Raw genomic sequence first — 19258 nt, 5'->3', positions numbered from 1 at the left:
AAGAATATCGAGAAAGACAGAGCAGCAGCCATGACTGACTTCTTGAGTAGCCTTTTTTTCCACATCAATTTAATTTCCTTCCATGGTTAAATGACAGATTACATAAACAATGAGAATATGGTGGATAAAATCAGTTTTGAAAAGAAAGATTTGGGGTTTTAGACTAAACAATATTGTTATCACCAAGCCACAAACATGTGACCTTAGTCATGCTATTAGTACATGGATGAACAAGTAAATATAGAGCTGCAATCACATCAAAGTGGGTTGAAGCAGTGGATTACATATCAGGTTCCAACCCAGGGGGATCAGTTGTACTGTGAGACATATAACTTATTGATGAGCTATACAAATGACTTACATATGCCAGCATCTAAAATGCAGCAATTACTAAGTCAAGTGGAGCTGCTGATAGGGAACTCATGATGATGCAGTTCAAAATGCCCTTGAATATATTTTTTAGATCATTCTAAAGATAGACTAGCATTTAATTGACATAAGTAGGTATTTTAGCACAAATGAAATTTGGTGAAAGATTAATTAAAAAGGCAAGAGCCAATAGGATCTTTGTCTCAATTAAGGTTAGAAATGCAATGTTGTAAAGGAGTCACCCTGATAGCTACTTATTTCAAAGGAGTAGGATAGCAGACAGAACAGCAATCCTACTGTTGTGTAAGCCTTACCATTCTTTAGTTTTGTTCAAGTTTTTCTCAACATACTTGGAAAGGTATATTTAAGACACAAGAGCACATAGAGAGCAAAACATTCCATATATATATATATATATATATATATATATATATATATATATATATATATATATATATATATATATAGGGTATTACATATTAATATATTTAGCATACAATAATACATTATATATTAGAATTATATATTATATAAAATATGATGAGGTATAGAATTGGAACTGTGTAATCTGGAAAGCAAAAGTCATATAGTCATATAATTACCATCTTGCTGTTCCCTAGACTTGTTCTCAGAATGAACTGAGGTTCCCCTTTCTCTGCAGATGACTAAACCAGAAAACACATTTAGCAAATCCATCTGGAGAAAGAGGTCCTCCCTGATTCCCAGGGAGCAATATCATTGGCTCAAGGAATCCCCAGGATTTCTTTCTCAGAGCATTTTGCTGCAGAGTAGTAAACTGACATCAGTTCCAGATGCTTCAGATATCCACAGGAACGCTTCTCTCAGAGTTTTTTTTTTCTTTCATCCTAGATTTCAGTTCATTTACTCTTCCAAGCTTCACAAGGTTTCCTGCCGTGGGCCATGGCAGGCGATGCACATGGCACGTCCATCCCAAGTGTTGACCCAAAGAGACCCACCCCAAGTACTCAGACATTTTAAGCAGAAAACATAATTGTATACAAACAAAGATTTGCACAGAGATTGTGAGTGAAAAATGTAATTGTGTATGAACACTGGCGCTGTGGAGTAGAACGCAAGGAATTCAAGGGAAATGTCTTCCATGCAATGGAAGCTTTCCAGCTCCTTTTCTCCAGTGAGGAGGAAACAGGCCCAAAGCTCAGTCTTTTCTTTGGCAATGTTTAGAGGTAATGCTTGGTTTCCTCATAAGTGCCACCGAGCCTGTGTCCTCTTCAGCAGCCCAGAACCACAGGGTGACGTACTCTGTTTACTACCTTTTTCCCCATGATTTGCTTTGCTGGAAATAAAATATTAGAGGCTTTAAGATATCATCATATAGAATGCTTTTAAATTTCTCTGGATATGATGGTAATCTATGAATTTCCTTTCTTGTCCAGGATGGGGACCAGTAAATTACTTGCAGCCCATACCCAGAATGGGTAAGTAAACTCGACTTACTGTTTGAGACTTGGGTAGGCATAAATGAGCAGAGTAACAACCAAAATATCTGAAAACCCCATAGTGTCCCTTGTAAACATCTATTCTGGCAACAGTGGCTGTCCCCGGACAGTGCAGTCCCGGTGGCCTTGTTGAGGCAGATGGTCCTTGAGGGTGAGGGAGAAGCCAGCCATGGTCCTTGCCCTCAAGGAATTTACAAAGGAAGCCAAAGACTTTGAAGATCGATTTCAGTTATTTTTTTTTCGCTGAATAGTTAATGTTTACCTCATTTGAAAAAGTTTACATTTTTCCTGTTTTTATTTTAAAAGTATTTAACAGCTGCCTAGGACACTGGACTATATTTTCCAGAATGTCTTCCTCTGTGAATACAGTAAAACAACCTCTGACATTGCTAACATGCAATTTTTGGCAGTTTGACCCAATCTTAGATTGTCTGCAAGGAGTAAGAGAAATAGAGGTAACATCTATACCTTGTTTAAAAAGAATATTTGTTTTTATGGTCTTAACATATACAATGGTCTTTAGGCAAAAAGACTCAGCTATAAAGTAAGGATCCATGTCATTAAGTAGATGTGTCCTTAGACTTTATTGGCAGATCGTAGTATTGAAAGTAATAAAAGTGCATAGCTTTCAATAAATCCTGCTTCCACAATTCAAGCTGGGCTTACTATTGTGTTATATGTGGACATAAGTGTTTATTAATAAAAGATCAATTCCTGTTATCTTATTTTTTAATTTACAATCATAAATTTTAAATTTTTGGATGCTTACCTGGACACTGATCACCTGGATGGCAGTGGTGTATTTACTTCTACAGGAAAAATGACCCATCATGCCCTTTCCTCTTCCATGATTTCATACAGCAGGTGATTTTTTAAAATTTTAAACCTCAATATTTTCACAAAACAGGCAAGACAAATTTCCAGGACAATGCTGTAGATTTAAAATAAGTTTAAAAAAAAGCAGATCATGCCCTCTGTGGGGCATGATGAAAAACTGAAGCAGTAACTGAACCATCATTCATTCATTCAATAAACATTGAGTCAAGGACCATGCTTATTGCTTCCAGGTGTGTAGAGATAGATAAAATTCTCTTCTTCTCTTCATTGGGCTGATGGCCCAGATGTTGAAACAGAGATGGAGACAAATAATTTCCTCATGTAAAAAGTGATGTGTTATCCTCATAAGTAAAGCGCCTTGGGAAGATACTCTGCCAGTAAACCTGACTGGCAGAGTTGGGGAAACATACACAGCAGGTGTAACATTTGAGCTCATTCTTACAGAATGAATGGAATTGCTACAAGTAGGGAAAAGGACACCATTTCAAGTCAGTATACATAAAAGCATGGAGGTAGAGAAGGGCATGAATTGCTCAAGAAAAACAGAGCCAGCATAATTAGTTGCACAGAACTGAGGAGATGCGGTCAGTATTTGGTATATGCAAAGATATGTTTCTAAAATACTACCCTACTTAGCAATTGGAAACAATGGGAACTCAGAGAAAGACCCATAAAGAGTTAAAATGTGATAAAATGGGAATAGAGAAAAGTATTCATGGATGATTGAGAGAACTTAGGAACATGGACTAGAATCAGCCTCTCCCTGAGATAGGACAGGAGGTGTTGAAAAAAAAAAAGATAAACTTGAAGGTGGGTATAAAGAAACACAAGAGAGTTTATATCTGAGAGCTTCAGTTTCTTCCCACTGTACTCTCGGATATGCATGGGATGAAGAATTGGGGGCACTTGTTTGAAACCCAACTCAGCTGTCCTCAAATGATGTAATGTGGACAGGTCACATGACCTATCTACATTTCAGTGTCATCTTCTTTAAGACAGAGGCAATGACATTTAATTCATCAGCTGGAGAACTATGCCACATATGTGAAAGCACCCTATATTGAGAAGCAGCTTGATGCAGTGGCCAGAACACACACACAGTGACCTCACTGAGCTCTTGTCTGTAAAAGGGAACCACAGCACAAAGCTCATGGGAGTTATTGACATTATTAAAGATAAGGTATGTACAACATATTCATAGAAAGCTGCTGTACAGATGGAAGCTGCTTGGTGATTACAGAATAGGAACTTGTCTCTGGGAAAGAGAAAAAAAATTGCAATGGGGAATGAAAATGGAAGGGAACGTGTAAAAATGTTTTTTAGCAGAATTAAGAGTCCATTCTGCAAACACGACTTTGCATGTACAATCTTACCTGTGAGCTCCAGAACAGCCAAATGGATGATCTGATGGTCTGGAGTTGGGGACAATCAAAGCAGGCACCGTGTCATTGCAGGAGCAATTGAAAAGGTCTGTCAGTGCAGACCCCAGAAGCTTGGCTCCTGGTGCACCCAGACCTGCACTCCAGCCGCAGCTCAGTACCGCCTTTCCCACTCGGGGTCAGCTGCCTGTCACAGGCTCTTGTCATTATCAAGTAAGTGACTGAGTTGCCAAATGTCCCCGAGGTGGTATGCCTGGCCCTCAGCTATGCTCCAGCCACAGGCTATTGCTCAGAGTCCCACCACTTCCCACCCTTGGTTCACAGTCCCTGCCCCAGCCTATATCCAGCCTCCTCCTTGAGAGTTAGTTCTTTCCTAGCATATGAGGCAGTGAAACATTTTTCTACCTTCTCTGAAATAGAAAACTGGAATTGGAACCAATTCAAAGGAACCAGACTACATGCCACTTGTCCCTCATGCCATCTGCAGCACTTCTACACCTCGTACAGAATTCACTGGTGGCAGCAGGCTAGACCACGCTTCCTCCCCCACACCGGGAGAGACTTATCTCGCGGTCCACTAGGATAATGTCCAGGGGCCTCTTCAAATGCTCCGTGCGCCTTGGGAACCCCAGGGGAGAGCTGCCCAGGTCTGTCTTGATAGTTACTAAAGTCACCTCAGAGGGAGACTTGAATTGCTGGAGCACTTTCTCAACTGGCCAAATGGCAGTAATAAAGAAAATAGAGGCTATATCTTACACATTATCAACTCCTATTTTAATTAATATAAGGCCTAGTTCTCATCTGGGAACATGGTTGATTCATTCATTCAGCAATTACTCATTAAGGATATACTAAATCCGAGGTGCTAGCTGCTCTCTAAGATCTTCAAAGATAATGAATATAAGTATGTTTCATGACTAATATTTGAAACATTAGGAAAACCCTGTCAAAATCAGACAATATTTTAGGTTTCTGTGAAAATACAATGACAGAGACTCATCAAGCGCTGGGAAACCTCGGAGCTTTCTCTTCCCTCTCCCCAGGGCTGGCTCCCAAAGCCAAAGCGAGTACCACAGGGATCACAGAGAATTCACCTCTAAACACCTTGCTTCCTGTACATTCTTTTCAGTCAGCTGCAGTGATGGACAGATGTGTAGATTGTTCCAGAACATCCTCGCTACCCACATGTGTTCCTTCCCTAGGTGCTCAAGTGCAGCCCGTGTCTGCCTTCCCTTGGGTAGGAGGCACCAGGTGGTGCTTGTGATTCGCTTTCAGACTGGGTGATCTCTTCCCGCGCCACAGATGCACATCAGCCCTTTCTTGAATGCTCTTTAACTCGCCGGTGCCATGCCCGCCAGACCCAAGTGCCTTCCTTCTACAACCATCATTTCATTCCTACCTAGTTTGTGCACAGTCTTTATTCTAGATCAGCTAGAAGGACAACACACCTCATTAAAAACAAACACCAAGATCTTCTATCCACTCCATTTTTCCTTGTTTCCTTCTTTAGTCTGCATGTCTCCCATTTCTGGGTTCTCTGTATATTTTTCTCTTTACATTTCATCTCTGCCCTCTATCTATCTATCTGTCTATCTATCTATCTATCTATCTATCTATCTATCTATCTATCTATCTACTTATCTATCTATCTATCTACAGATTTTAGTAACCCTCGGGAGACAGTCTTTTGGTTTACTTCCTATTTCACTGGAAGAACACAAGACTCAGGTTTTCCCAGTGGCAAACTCAAAATTAGGTGTACGTCTGTGACAGCATTTCATTTACATACTTTTTTCATTGTTCTTTAAAAATCTGTCCTGTGTAGTGAAATGATGTCCTGTGTGGGCCAATCCTGTGAATCCTTGCCAGCAAAAATGCAGTCCATATTGTAACACCTTGATAAAATGTCCAAGGCAGAGTCTAAAACATGTATCTTCTCACTCTGGATCCTATATTTCCAAGGGCCTCCATTGATAGAGGCTGAAAATACATGCTTCCCTTCCATTTCATGAATGGAAGTGATTCTAAATCATTTCTTAGGGTCATTGAACTGAAAAAGAGTCCTTGGATTTTCATGAAGAAAATCTTTGGGCAGGGTTTATGCCCTACCTAAAGGGTATGTGCATTCAAGAGTAATACATGTTTTTATAGTGATATATTGATAGCATGCTAACTCCTGAAGTAGTGGAGCTGCCATTGTGCAAAAGCTACAGTGGTGGGTGATTTTAGAGGAAATAAAATGGCCTGGCTTGGCCACCACTGCCTGCCAGGCAGAGCCCATTCTTACCACCTGTGCTCACAGCCTGGAGCCTTGTGTTTCATAGGCATGTTCTCCTCTGCACAGTTCCTGGAAGGGACTGTTGTTCCTGTGTAGCCAGGGTCCTTGTGCTCATTTGACTCCAAGGAAGGGAAGTACATCTCATGTTCACAAGCACTGCAGATTGCAGAGATGTGGCTTCCTGAAGAGTGGGGCCTTCTGCCCACGCTGAGCATAGCTCAGGACATTTTGTAGGTCACACCATGCTGGTTGCTCTGTGCTCAGCCTCTCTGGGGAATGAGCAGGATTGAGAAGGTGCCATGGTGTTAGAATGAAGATAGGGGTTCCCCTTCTCTTACCCATATTGTAAGTGACCCTACCTGGCAGTCCTGTGCTTGTGCATGCCTAGGGAAATGCTTCCCATTGCCAACCAGAACATTCTTTCCTGTAAAACCAGGATTATTGAAGCTGGTAGGAAGGGATCGTTAAAGACTTTTCTACTGCCTTCCTGAGCTTATTGAAATTAAGCCTTACAAATCTTATAAGAATTGATGAACATGGTGATATCTTTTAAAATGCAGCATAAACCTTCAGATTTGTGGCATAACCATCTCAGCTGAAAAGCCCTTATGCTTCAGGATTTTAAAAAAAAAATGCTCCCTGCCAGTATTCAAACAGCTTGCAAATTCTGCACAAACTGATGCTACTATTCCTACATCCATAAAATAAATGGAGGATTTTTTGGAGCCTTTTATGTGGTGGGAGAGGGATATACATGATTATTCTTGTATGGGAATAATTAACCAAGAAAAAGAGGCATCCCACTGTTAATTTACCATTCTTTTCAGTGTTTTCCTGTTACCTGAATTACAAGAACAGAGTATTTTAATAACCTGATCTTCAAGTGCTTCTCCCCTTCACATCGAGGTGCAAAGTAATCTAGAGGGTCAATGTTTCCTATCTTTCTCTCTTGCATTAAAATGATCTGTCATTTCCATTGTGGCTACACCCAAAAGTCAATTTTTGGTTTTGTTAAAGTGCCCTAGAAAATAATTCAGTGGTGAAGAAGATGGAATTCTTCTCAAAGTGTAACTACTCCCCTTGCTGGTGGGCTGTGGCAATGACATTCATCTTTGAAAACATCCCTGATTCAGAGCTGGAGGGTTTTTTTGATTTGCGTTTTTCTGTTTGTTTGTTTGTTTTGGTAATTCAGTATCTTTATGTTTTTTGACTTCAGAAACTGGAGAAAGTAATGTTGTCATCAGGTATTTTTAATCCAATAGAACAAGAATTTTTTTAATATTTCTTAGGCCTAGAAAGTGGGAAAATATTCTGAATGATGTTTATTGTTGCTTTTTTTAAATAATAAAATATCTTAATTTTTTTTAATTGAGGTGAAGTTTATATACAATAAAATGTACACATCCTAAGCATAAAATCCAATTAAATCCAAATAATGGCCACCTAAAATAAGATATTGACTCTCATACCTAAGTATTCCTCTCATGGAGCTTTCTAGTCAATTCCAATCCAAAACCCCACTTCTTCCCCTCCCCACCAATCTTCTTTCTACTGCCCAAGCAGCCACTTTCTTAATTCTATCACCATAGGTTACTTTGGTCTACCCTTGGACTTCTGAATGGAATCATACAGCATATACTCTGTAAATGCTCTTTTCACTTACCATAATGATTTTGAGAACTATGTATCCATAGTTCATTACTTTTTTATTGTTAACTAATATTCCATTGTATGACTAAACTATAGATTATTTATCCATTATCCTCAATTATTTTTGACCTTTCAGTTGTTTATAGTGCAAGACTATTATGAACAAGACTGCTTTGAAAAGCCTTGTATGGTCTGTTTGTGAACATCTGTTGTCACTGAAGACAAAGGCGTAGAATTGCCACATCATAATGTGAAGGTCTAACTTTATAAGAAACTACCCAACAGTTCACCACCAGTGTAGAAAGTTTCATGTATAGAAAGCCGCTCCGTATCCTCACCACCAGTGGGCATGAGATGAAATCTCTGGGGCTTTGTGTATCTCTGATGACTAATGATGCGGATCACCTTTTATGTGCTAATGCCCATTTGTTTATCTTCTTTGGAGAGATGTCTGTTCAAAGTTATTCTTATTTTTACCAGATTACTTGTCTGTTCTTGATGGTAGGAGTTATTCGTAGAATCTGGACATAAATCGTTTGTCAGATACATGTAAATATTTTCCCAGATTATGGTTTACCTATTCATTTTATTTAAAGTGCCTTTTGATAAGCTGAAATTTTTAAATGTGATAAAAAACAGCAAAATCTTTTCTCTTTTATGGGTATTGCTTTTTAGTGTCCTAAGAAATCACTGTTTACCCCAAGATTGTGAGTATATCCTGATGTTACTCAAAAAGTGGCAATAGCAACTTTTTAAATTGGGAATAATAATAAGGACAGCTTGCAGGCAAAGAGGCATGTTTGTGATGATGGAAACACAGGGCTCTCTCTGCAGTTTCATAAATGTGTGATTACTTCTCAATTTTCAGGTCTCTCCTTGATCTGTCCTCCTTTTTTTCTGAGATGTAGAAAGTAAATTTGGGTGTTCAGAGAATTTTTTAGGGTTGAAGTACTAGGAAAGAAAGCTCAGTGTGGGTTTGAATGTTCTATGTATGATAATGAGTTTAGATAATGCTCTTCATAGTACAAGTGATTTTATAGCATTATTCACTGTCCTTGAGCAATGACTTCAATTGCAAGGAGCCAGATCATGCTAATTTTATTCTTTATCCTCATTTTTGCAGCAAGAGGATGGTAGCAAATTCTCAAACTTCCTTAATAGTATCACTTGTTGTATACATTTATTTAAATATACAGAATTGTTATTATCTTAAATATTCTCACCACCTTTACTAAGGTGATGCTCTCACATCACCTAGAAGTAAGGAAAGCTCTGGTAATATTTATTCCTTTGATTACTATTTACTGATCCATACTAAGTAGTAGGCACTGGATATGCTGTGGTGAACAGACCAGGTACCAACTTTCAGAGGCTTACTGTCTAAATGAGGAGAGTTAGTTAACACAGGTATATTGTTTAGATTTGGTAGGTATTCTGCAGTTTACAGGGCACTGTGAAAGACGGTAACAGGGACAACCTCTTTCAGGTATGGAGGCCTGCCTGAGCAGGTGACGTCTAATCAGCCACTATGGTTGAGAGTCACCCAGCCATGTAACAAGTTGGGGAAGAGCAGTCCACATAGAGAAGCAGCACAGGTGAGAGCCGGAGACAGGTAAGGGCCAGGTGATGCAGTGAGCAGAGGTGAGACAGGGTAAGGCGAGGCAGGAGAGAGGGATGGCGGCAACACCACTAAAGGGCTTCATTGGCCGTGCGATGAGGACAGTAGTCTTCAGGACCTTTTAAGTGAAGCCCACATTCCTCACAAAACAGGCATGAGGTGTTCATAACTAGAATGAGGGATATTAATTAATGCTTTTCTTTTAGAGCCCCTGAAGAGTAGCTGATATTTATGAGTTGTGACCAGTAGCATGTGGCCTGAGAGGACTGGGGTTACCTGCAGCTGTTTATTGAACAGAATTCTTGAGACAAGAGGTCTATAGAAGTGAAAAGCAGAAATGGGGACCTGGCCAGGGGTCTTTGTATTTAGAGCCCACTTAAGGTCCATGACATGCCTGTGCAAGGACATAGAAGAAAGGAGAAGGCCAGGAGTCAGATGACTAGGTTGAGGCAATCTTGAAATAATATCCAGGATTTAGGATTAACTGTGTACAGGACAGCAAATCTCACATACACCAACCAGTCAGAGCTCATTCTCAGTGATGCAGATGGAGTACAGATAGACGGGAAGCAGGCAATTCTTCTAAAAAGAACTTCAAAGAGTTTGGGTAAATTATACAGAGTGGTAAAGAAAAGGAAGACATGGAACCAAGAATCATTGTACAGAGACCTCCATCAGTTTGTCAGATTTGCTGATTAATTTTCAAGACCAGCCTAGTCGATTGGGGTTTAGGAGTCCCTATATGACTCTCTCAATGACTTCATTTCTAGCCATTAGGAAGTACAGACAAAATATGCTAGCATGCATCACCCACAGAGCCCTCCAGAGAGGCAGTGCTGTGGTTAGAAGCTACCAAGGTGGTTCTGAGCAGGTGGATGAGTGAGCTGGGTGCAGGGGCAAAGTCAGCATCCACTCCTTGTGTCTGGGTGCCTTCCACTGGCCGGTCCACATCAGCCCTTCCTCTTCTCAGATAAGCATTCCTCCGGCCCTCTCCCAGGGGTGCATGGTGTGCGCACAGACATACACACAGCTCCTTTTCTAATCATTTAAATTTGGGAAAATAAAGAGGATGTTCCCCCACATCGAAGAGACTGAACCCTTTGAAAGGAAGGTGAAAGAATGACTAAATATGGGGCATAAAATACCAAGAAGGTGGACTTGCAGAAGAGCCAGAAAGCAGTTCTTACAAAAATGTCTTTACAGGAAACTTAAGGAATCTTAATGACCTTTTTTGTTGTTGAGCTTTAAGGTCAAGTTAGATATCTGCAAATGACAAGAAATAAAACCTATTCATGTGAGAAGCTCAGACAGAAACAAACATTCAGGAACAATTAACCTCATAGATTGGAGATGAAAGACTTGATGTAGAGATAATGAGTGAGTGATGAAGGACAGAGTCCTTGGCAACGTGCACAGTGGGGATTGATAGGAAATTTTTTTTTAATTCGGAAAAAAGAGGGGCACCAAAAGAATGGTGAAAAATAGAAAAGCAAGAAAAAAGTATCACAGAAAAAAAGGTCAGGAGAACATCTAGGATGTGTTGTTAATAGTGTTTGACTATAATTGAGAAATCTAAGAGATTTAAAACAGGACAAGTTTCCCCCTGGTCTTTATAATGTGTATGCAGAAAATATTTTTCAATCAGTCACTGTTCAATTTAATTTTTTTTCAGGAAATGGACTGTACATCTTACACAAATCCTCCAGTTCTTGATTCACTGCTCTTGAAATCTAGAAGTAAATCTATAGATAAGTTCAGTTGTTTCACAATAGTCTGAGGGTTCTTCTACAACACTAAGTATATTTTTGTTGGGTTGCGTGCGAAAACATTAGTTTTAACAGATCTGTGATTCTTTGAAAGGTTTTCCATTCATTGTATTAGATCTATCTTTCATACCTCCTAAGGCTAAATTTAGCTAGTAGATATCACTGTGAAATTAGAACATGGAAACATAGAACTAATTTCCTCATTTGACTTTTAAATTAGTTTTTTTGAGTGTGTTAACTAAAATTGAAATGTTTCGATTATGAACAATGCCAGATGAACTGGTACACTCCATTGACTTTAATGAAGGGCACATGTTCTTGCAAACTTGTGAATGATGGCATGGTATTGCAATTCTTGACTCATTCTATTTAATATTTGCTGCACTCACATATTTTATTTATAATGCTACCTACTACAATTATAGATTTTTAATTTTATGAACACAGTTAAGCCTTAAATTCTTGTTTAATCAACTTTCCAAGGGATTGACATTGTCAAGGGTGTGCCAGACCTATTTTTACATAAAAGTGAGAGTTGACAATGAAGTTATTAAATTCAAGTTAGCTGACATTTACTACATGACTGTAATCTGAAAACACTGTGCCAGGAGATAAATTTTCAAGGAATAAACAAATCGTCTAGGTATTTAAAACTTTAAAATGAAATATTTAGTCTTAAGTGATTATAAATGCATATAATATGTTAAATACCTGTAACTCCTGGGGGAAAATTTCAGGGCAAAATACCTCTAAAACTGAAATAAGTCAAAGGGAGAAATAAAGTTAAGAAACCCTTTTACTTCTTACAAGTAGTTGTCCCCATCTGTCTCTTGACCCAGCTGCAGCAGGAGAGAGATCCACCCACCCTCTCTGGTCCAGATAAACTCTCCATGCCCTTGTAGTTACCTACTGACATGTAGATGGACTAATTCTCTCCCCCCCTTGAAACACCTATTAATATGCAGATGCATTAAAGCCAGGCAAGGGATTCTGGGAATATTACAGTTTTACCCAGAATACCAAACACCAATTGTTGCTAATATATGCAAAAGGAAAGAGAAACTAGGAAAATTCTAAATATGATGTTAATTGCACAGTGCTTTAAGTAAGCTTCCTTGCTAATTTTTTTAAACCAAGGAGTCCTTTCTTTGAGTGAATTCTTTAGTGTGGTTTTCTTGTTTATTTTTGTTTGTTTGTTTATTTTTACTAATTTTTTCATGCTGAACAAGTAATCAAATTGTAAAGCATACTTAAATTAACAAGTGCCACTCAACATTAAAAGGATAAACAACTTTATAATTCATGAATGTACTCATGTGTGTTAAAGAGCCTTGAAATGAACAGTGAATTCAGCATGCATAACAGGCTCTGAAAATTAGCTATTGCACAGACTTGGCAAGTGTTATACACAGTACATATTCACAGAATGAGAAATTATGAACACCACTCTGCTTGCTGCTCTCAGATATATTGCATGTGTCATGAAAGTCGTTGCTAGTTGAATCATAGAGTCCTTTATTTCATAAATGACAGAGTTTAAGTGTCCCTGCCCAAGCTCATACACTAAGTGAAAGAATTAAATCTAGAAACCAGGACTCCACTATTCTGGCTTGATGGAGGTGTATTACAGAGGTATCATATATACAGCAGGAGTAGCCTAATATCTCTCACACTGGAAAGTTCCATGGCCAGATGATCTAATTTAATATGCAGTTTTCTAGACTGCAGTTCTTTGACAGACACTAGCTACAATTTTTAGCCCCATGTTCAAAACAATTGAGAGTAAAATTCATTTATCATTTTACCTTTTCGTTTTATTTTGGATTCTGAACTTGGAAAATATATGTCCCAGACTAGAGTTCTAAGTCTGTTACACCCTGACTGTGTGATTTGGGGAAGGCCCCTTTACCTCTCTGAGCTCTGGGCTTCTGTTTTTGTTTTGCTTGTTTGTTTGTTGTTTCCATTTCCATGCCAAAGAGCTCTGTAAAGTGTAAAGAACAACAAGAGTTATTACAATTAGCAAATATAAATTCATTCATTTATCCGCTGGCTTGAGTGCTTGGATGCCCACCAGACGCATCAGAGGCTGAACAGATATATGCACCCCCTTCCACCAGCATCCTGTAGAAAGGTTTGGGCGAAGTCACAGCAAGATACACATGGACTTGTGCACCAAGAAGAGGAGGAACAGCCCCGCCCCTGTTTTTATAACTCTACTCTTCTAGAAGGCAAAAGCAAGAGTGACCTAGCAATACATGTAAGAAGGCAAGCAGTCTACACAAAGGAGCCAGTGTGAGTGGACTTTCAGTAAATGCCAGCTGCTGACACCTGCCAGCCTTGTGGAATTTGGATCTATGACCTGCCTTTCCTGATGAGAGAGGATGGGAAGCTGAAGCCATGAGTCTGGCTCACTACCCGGCAACACAGAGAGACCTTCTGGGTCACTCACTGGACAACCCTGTTTCTCTCCCCAGGACTGAAAGTTTGGAAGCATTACATCAGAGACATAGAAACAACAGACAGGGATTTCAGCCATTCAAGTTCAAATGCACCTGAGTTTACTTCTTTGTCGGTCTGCTTACAGGCTCTCCCTTGTCTGTGTCCACCCCACCACTCACCTGTACCTCTAACCCTTTCCCCTGAGTGGCTATTTTCCCCTTTTGGTTGGATTTCCTAGTTCTACCACCTCCACCCACCCCACCCCTGCCCCCAGATGGGCCCTCCTAGATGGGCATACACAGAGGGGTCCTAGTCATGTTCTTCCTCTGCCTGAGAATGGCTCTCTAGTGTTTTATAATCAGGCCCTGGCTTCCCAATTCTATCTGGGCCCCATCCACTGCCTTCCACTCATACCAGACTTCTTATGGCCTTGCATTCCCAACTGTATGGATGTGTACGCAAGTTTGCGCTATACCAGTAAAGACCTTTCTGCCCCATGTGTTCTCCTAGATAACACACAGGTTTCCATGAAGCTTCTCTGATGTTCACAGCAACACTGGACTCACATTTATCTGCAGTCATGCTACTTTAGTTACTAAATGCTGAGTGGTTTTGAATTTAGCTGTCCTGCAGTTGTTCAGCATCCTGTCTTTCTGGATGAGTCAAGGAAGGACGGCACCATGAACTGCTGTTTCTATGATTCCCTGCCCTTTCCACATCAGATGCTCAATAACCACCCACTTCTGGGCTAATTGCTTAACCATGGATAAGTATATATGAGTGAAAGATGAATGGCATTTAGGTCTATTGCATTTTTTTCCCACCATCAACCTTCCTGCAGTTTGTGCTTGATCGTGGCCCCCTTTCCCTCCCTTGTGTGTGTAAGTCTTTAGACTCTACAATCAGATGGAAGGAACCGTGCTCAAGTCCTGGCCCCTTGTAGGCCCTGGGTCCAGTTGTCTAACCTCTCTAAGCCTTAGTTCCTCTATAAAGAAATGAAGAGTTGGGGCTTTTTAGGGGGAGAGGCTGTTCTTTGTTTGTTTTAGTGGGCATGTTGACCATTCAATAATGCATATAGACATACTTACATAAATGTTTCTCAAAGTGCTACTTGTACTCCATGTTGAGAACAGTATATTCAGCTGAATGAATGTGTTGTAGATGAGAAACCCCAGGTTCAGAGGAATTGCTTTTCTTGTACACAGCCCCACAGGTAGTTGGTGTGAAGATTTGGGTACTGTGGGACCCCAAAGCTCACACTCCTTGCATTCACATGCCCTCCGCTGTGCCCATAGAACATTGGGTCGCTCCAGGTGATCATAAGGAAACATCTGTCTTGAATGACCTTTACAATCACTTAAAGTCACGGAACATTCATAGGTGGTCAATGAATTACATTAGCCAAGTGCACAAGGACAGGGGACTTGTTCTTGTATGTCACTAAAATAATAACAGTGTGAAAGAGGACGGTAGAAGTGAGAAAAAAACATCATAGATCATGAGAGGAGACATCACTTAAATCCCTGGGCCAAAAGCCAAGGATATGAGGTCCTCCTTTCAGCTGTCAAGTATCATTTATGATCATAGGTAAATTTATTTCATATGAAAAGAAAAAATTTAGGTATCTTCAGACATGTTATAAATGAATTGATTGCTTAGTATGATATATTTAAGAACCTAGCAGCCATACAAATATCTATTAACATCTAAGATATATAAGCCTGCACAGAAATCTGAAGGTAAAGAGTGATATAAATGTAAACAATGAAATTGTTACTTCCTTTTGCTGGTTTTATGTAGAAGCTATGCTTACAGGTTTCACCTGTGAGGCTGATGGAACTAAGTGTGTGTTTCCGATGTAACCCAAAGCAAGTTACCGTGGGTTTGATTCTGGCAAAGGCGAAAAGAAAGAAAAAAGGAAAACATAAAAGGAGAAGGCTTTTTCACAACTCAGTAATGTGAGAGAACTTGAACTTGCATTTCAGAAGATATATTTTTAAATGTATTTGATGGTACCCTTTTCAACAGAGCCACAGAATAATAAAAGCTTATTTAATTTAATTTTCCACTCCATTACTCCCCAAAGTACAGGACCAAGTGAAGCAGTGCCCTCACAGATCGGATGCCATGTGTCAGAAATTTATGACCATACTCACTGGCATTATTTCACCCATTTTTCTGTAATATTTTAATTACAAACTGAAGGAAGGGAAATTATACTAAACCCTAGATCTTAGTCTGATGATGCCTTAGCAACTTCCATTGAGCCAAACCTGTGCTCATTTTGTGACTAAAGGAACCTGAACAGCAAATTCAAATCACCCAGAATTCATTAAGCAATAATGTGTGCAGAACAGAATACAAGAGTTGGTGGGCAAAGAAACAGATGAACGTGCACACTCCTTGACCCCTCGGGGTTAGCCTGTGCTCTTTCACAGACAGCTGAGGCTTCCGGTTCACCACATGCTTACCCACTGGAAGTGTTCTTATCCATAAAATGGTGAGGAATCCAGGCGGGAAGGGAAATTAAATGGTCCCTCAGATCCTTTCCAACATTAAAGTCTTTTTCCATGACTGCATCAGAGTTACACATACACATAAACTTCGAGAAAATATTAAGTAGAACCTAACCCTTTCTTCTCTTGATGCTTAGGGCAAAACCTTTAGATCTAAAGCATAGCGGCCTGTTTCTGCCTGTGCGAGGGAGGGGAGCACAGGAAGAGAGGGGGAGAGTGCTTGCAAGTGATTGCCTTGGTTTCCCATTTGGAGTTTCAGAATTTGGGCAAAGGAAAGGGAAAGAAAGCCTGCCACAGCCCTGTGTCTCAAGACTGAAGTGCCCTTGAAGATCATTTCTCTTCTTGGTGGCATTAAAGATACAGTCAGAAACACCAACGTGATGAGCTACTTTCTGTGAGCCTGTGAGCCCAGCACTGTGCCAGGGCTGAAGGAATAAGGGAGCAAGAAGGGGGTGGGTGAAGCCAGGAGAGCAGGTGGGGGAGCATGTGAGTGAATGCACACCCCCGGGCCAAGCACGGAGTTCATTTTACACTTTTTTGGCAATTGATTTTAACTTCTTGCAATTGTCTTCCATTTAAAGAAACTTCTGCCACACGCTGTTTCTAAGCCAGAAGATTAAGTTGTGGAGAATTACAAATTATGCAAAGAACTACATTTAAAATGATTAGTTCCAACATAGCATGTTTAAAAGGGACAAGTGTCGGTGGGGGATAATGCTTTTAGGATTTATATACTCCAACTTCCGACTAATTGACAATTGTTGCAAATACTTAAGAGGACGTCTTGGTCATTCCAAAATTATTTCTCTAGTTAGGTTATTATCTGAAATAACAATTGCCTAGCTCCTCTAGTTGGAAATTTCATCCCCCAAAACCCGTCTTCCACTCCCCTCCCTCCTTCACAGTGGAGGAAGTGCCTGCTGTGTGTCTGAGAGAAGTTAACAGAAACGTCCCACTGAGAACTGTCTCAAACATCTACCCCAACTCTGCAAACTCTGCAAACCAGTTCGCTTTTGTTCCCATCCTCTCCTCATCCCCTCTGTGAAAAGGGGGTGGCCCTACCTGCTGTCACCCAGGAGGTGTTACACCTGTATCTGGGTTCCAACTACTCTGTCCTCTATGGGCCTCCCTGAATGGGTTACTCAGTTTTTCTCCTGGATTTCCAACCTCCTCCTCTCTCTGGCTGCTCTCTGTCAGCATTCACAGTGCTCTATTTTCTCTTTAGGAAAGAAAGTGCTCCCTGCATTCTGAATCCACGCCCTACTGCAGCTCTTTCCCTCAGCCAAGCTCTCAGAAGAGTTACCTTCCCCACCCCTTCCCTTCTGGGTCACACTGATCAGGCCTCCGTCCCAAGCGCTCCCCGGGCTTGCCCTTGCTGGTGGTCTCTGTGTTGTTAAATTCACAGGACACTCTGTGGTCCATCTGACTTGACCATCTTCTCTTATGACGCTCTCTTTTTTGAAAAAACCGGTTTTCTTCCACCCGCTCTGACTGCTCCTTTTCCATCCCTTTCAAGAGCTATCTTCTCCCATCTGAATTTTGCACTTAGCCTGGCCCTAGATCCACTCTGCTCTTTAATCTACACTCCTTCCCCAGTGGCTTCATCCACTCCAGAGACTCCTTGCTGTCTTCAGAACATCAGGGCCATATAACCAACTGCCCATGGGTGTCTCATCATTATCCCCCCCCGACCCTCCCCCAAACACGCCCCTTCTCCAGCCTCCCTCCTCTCAGTAAATGTCACCTGTCAGCCCCTGCTATAAACACAGGACTTGACACTTTCCTTCTTCTTTAGCTCACATGTTCAATGGTCAAATCCTAACTATTTTATCTCCAAAATATATAGCTTGCTGTCCCTCACTCACTGTTCTCCATCATCCACTCTGGCTGCTCTCAATTACATTGTCCTTATCACAGCCAGAAAGACATTTACCAAATGCAGGCCTCCCTGGGTCACTCGTACCTTGAAATGTTTCAGACTCTTCCCACTGTCCTTAGAGTAAAATGCAAATTCCTTTCCGTGAGCCTATGTGATCCTTCTGTACCAACTTGCAGTTACCCTCACCTGGCCTTTCACCTTCTGCTACACGGAGCTGCTCTCAGCAGCTTGATCAGAAAGCCTCCTTCTGGGCCAATACCTTCCTGTGTTGCTCTTTACCCCAGAGATCCTCTGCCCACCTCATTCACCCATCTCTCCCCACCTCTATGCTTTGCCTTGGAGCTCAGATTAAATGTCACTTCCTCTGGGAAATGCTCTGATCTTCCCAACTCCTCTTGACTGGATCTGCACCCCTTGCTCTGTGCTATCTTAACAAACCCTCGCCTCCATTTTACCAGTAACTGTAACTGTATAACAGCTGTAATTATATAACCATTTGAGTAATTTTGTTTAAAATATCTTCCCAACCAGACTACTTATCCTTAAACCCCCATCAGCTAGCATAGCTCCTAATACATAGTTGTTCTCAAAGTTTTTGTTGAATGAATGATAAAACTTCCCTTTTTTCTTTCTCTCTTCTAAAATCTACTTTCCAGTCACTCCAAGTTTACCTTATATAGATTTCCCACGTTGTAAGAAAATCTGAATGAAAAGTAGAAACAACTTCCATTCTATTTTGGTCATAGTCTTACCCCAGGTTCTTTTGAGGCTGTTTGTTCTCTGCTGTTTTCTAAACTACAAGAGGGACTAAGAGAACAATAAAGAATACAGGTAGAATTGAAAACCACTAATATACTGTATAAAACCACTAACATACTGTATTAGCCTCCCAGTGAATATCACAGGACTTCCCTTCCATTTGTGTAGATACTCAGGAGCTTATGTGTCTTGGCAGCAGGCATCCTAATTGATGCTTCATCAGCTGCCTCTCCGTTGTGAGTGTCCTTCATCCATTCTGTTGGCCCACGGTTTCCTTTTCACAAATGCGG

General features: G+C 40.5%; 1 protein-coding gene across 1 annotated transcript in view; it reads left to right on the top strand.

The window, feature by feature from the left end:
- CHST9 (carbohydrate sulfotransferase 9) overlaps positions 1 to 19258 on the top strand; it is a 261701-nt gene that overhangs the window by 147099 nt on the left and 95344 nt on the right. Inside the window, exon 3 of the mRNA XM_037025364.2 lies at positions 1785 to 1826. Coding sequence (XP_036881259.1) covers positions 1785 to 1826 — 42 coding nt within the window. The remainder of the gene's footprint in view (positions 1 to 1784; positions 1827 to 19258) is intronic.

This window comes from Manis javanica, chromosome 9, assembly GCF_040802235.1.
Source record: "Manis javanica isolate MJ-LG chromosome 9, MJ_LKY, whole genome shotgun sequence".
In the NCBI taxonomy this organism is placed as follows: Eukaryota; Metazoa; Chordata; class Mammalia; order Pholidota; family Manidae; genus Manis; species Manis javanica.
This window is presented reverse-complemented; position numbering and strand designations above follow the sequence as displayed.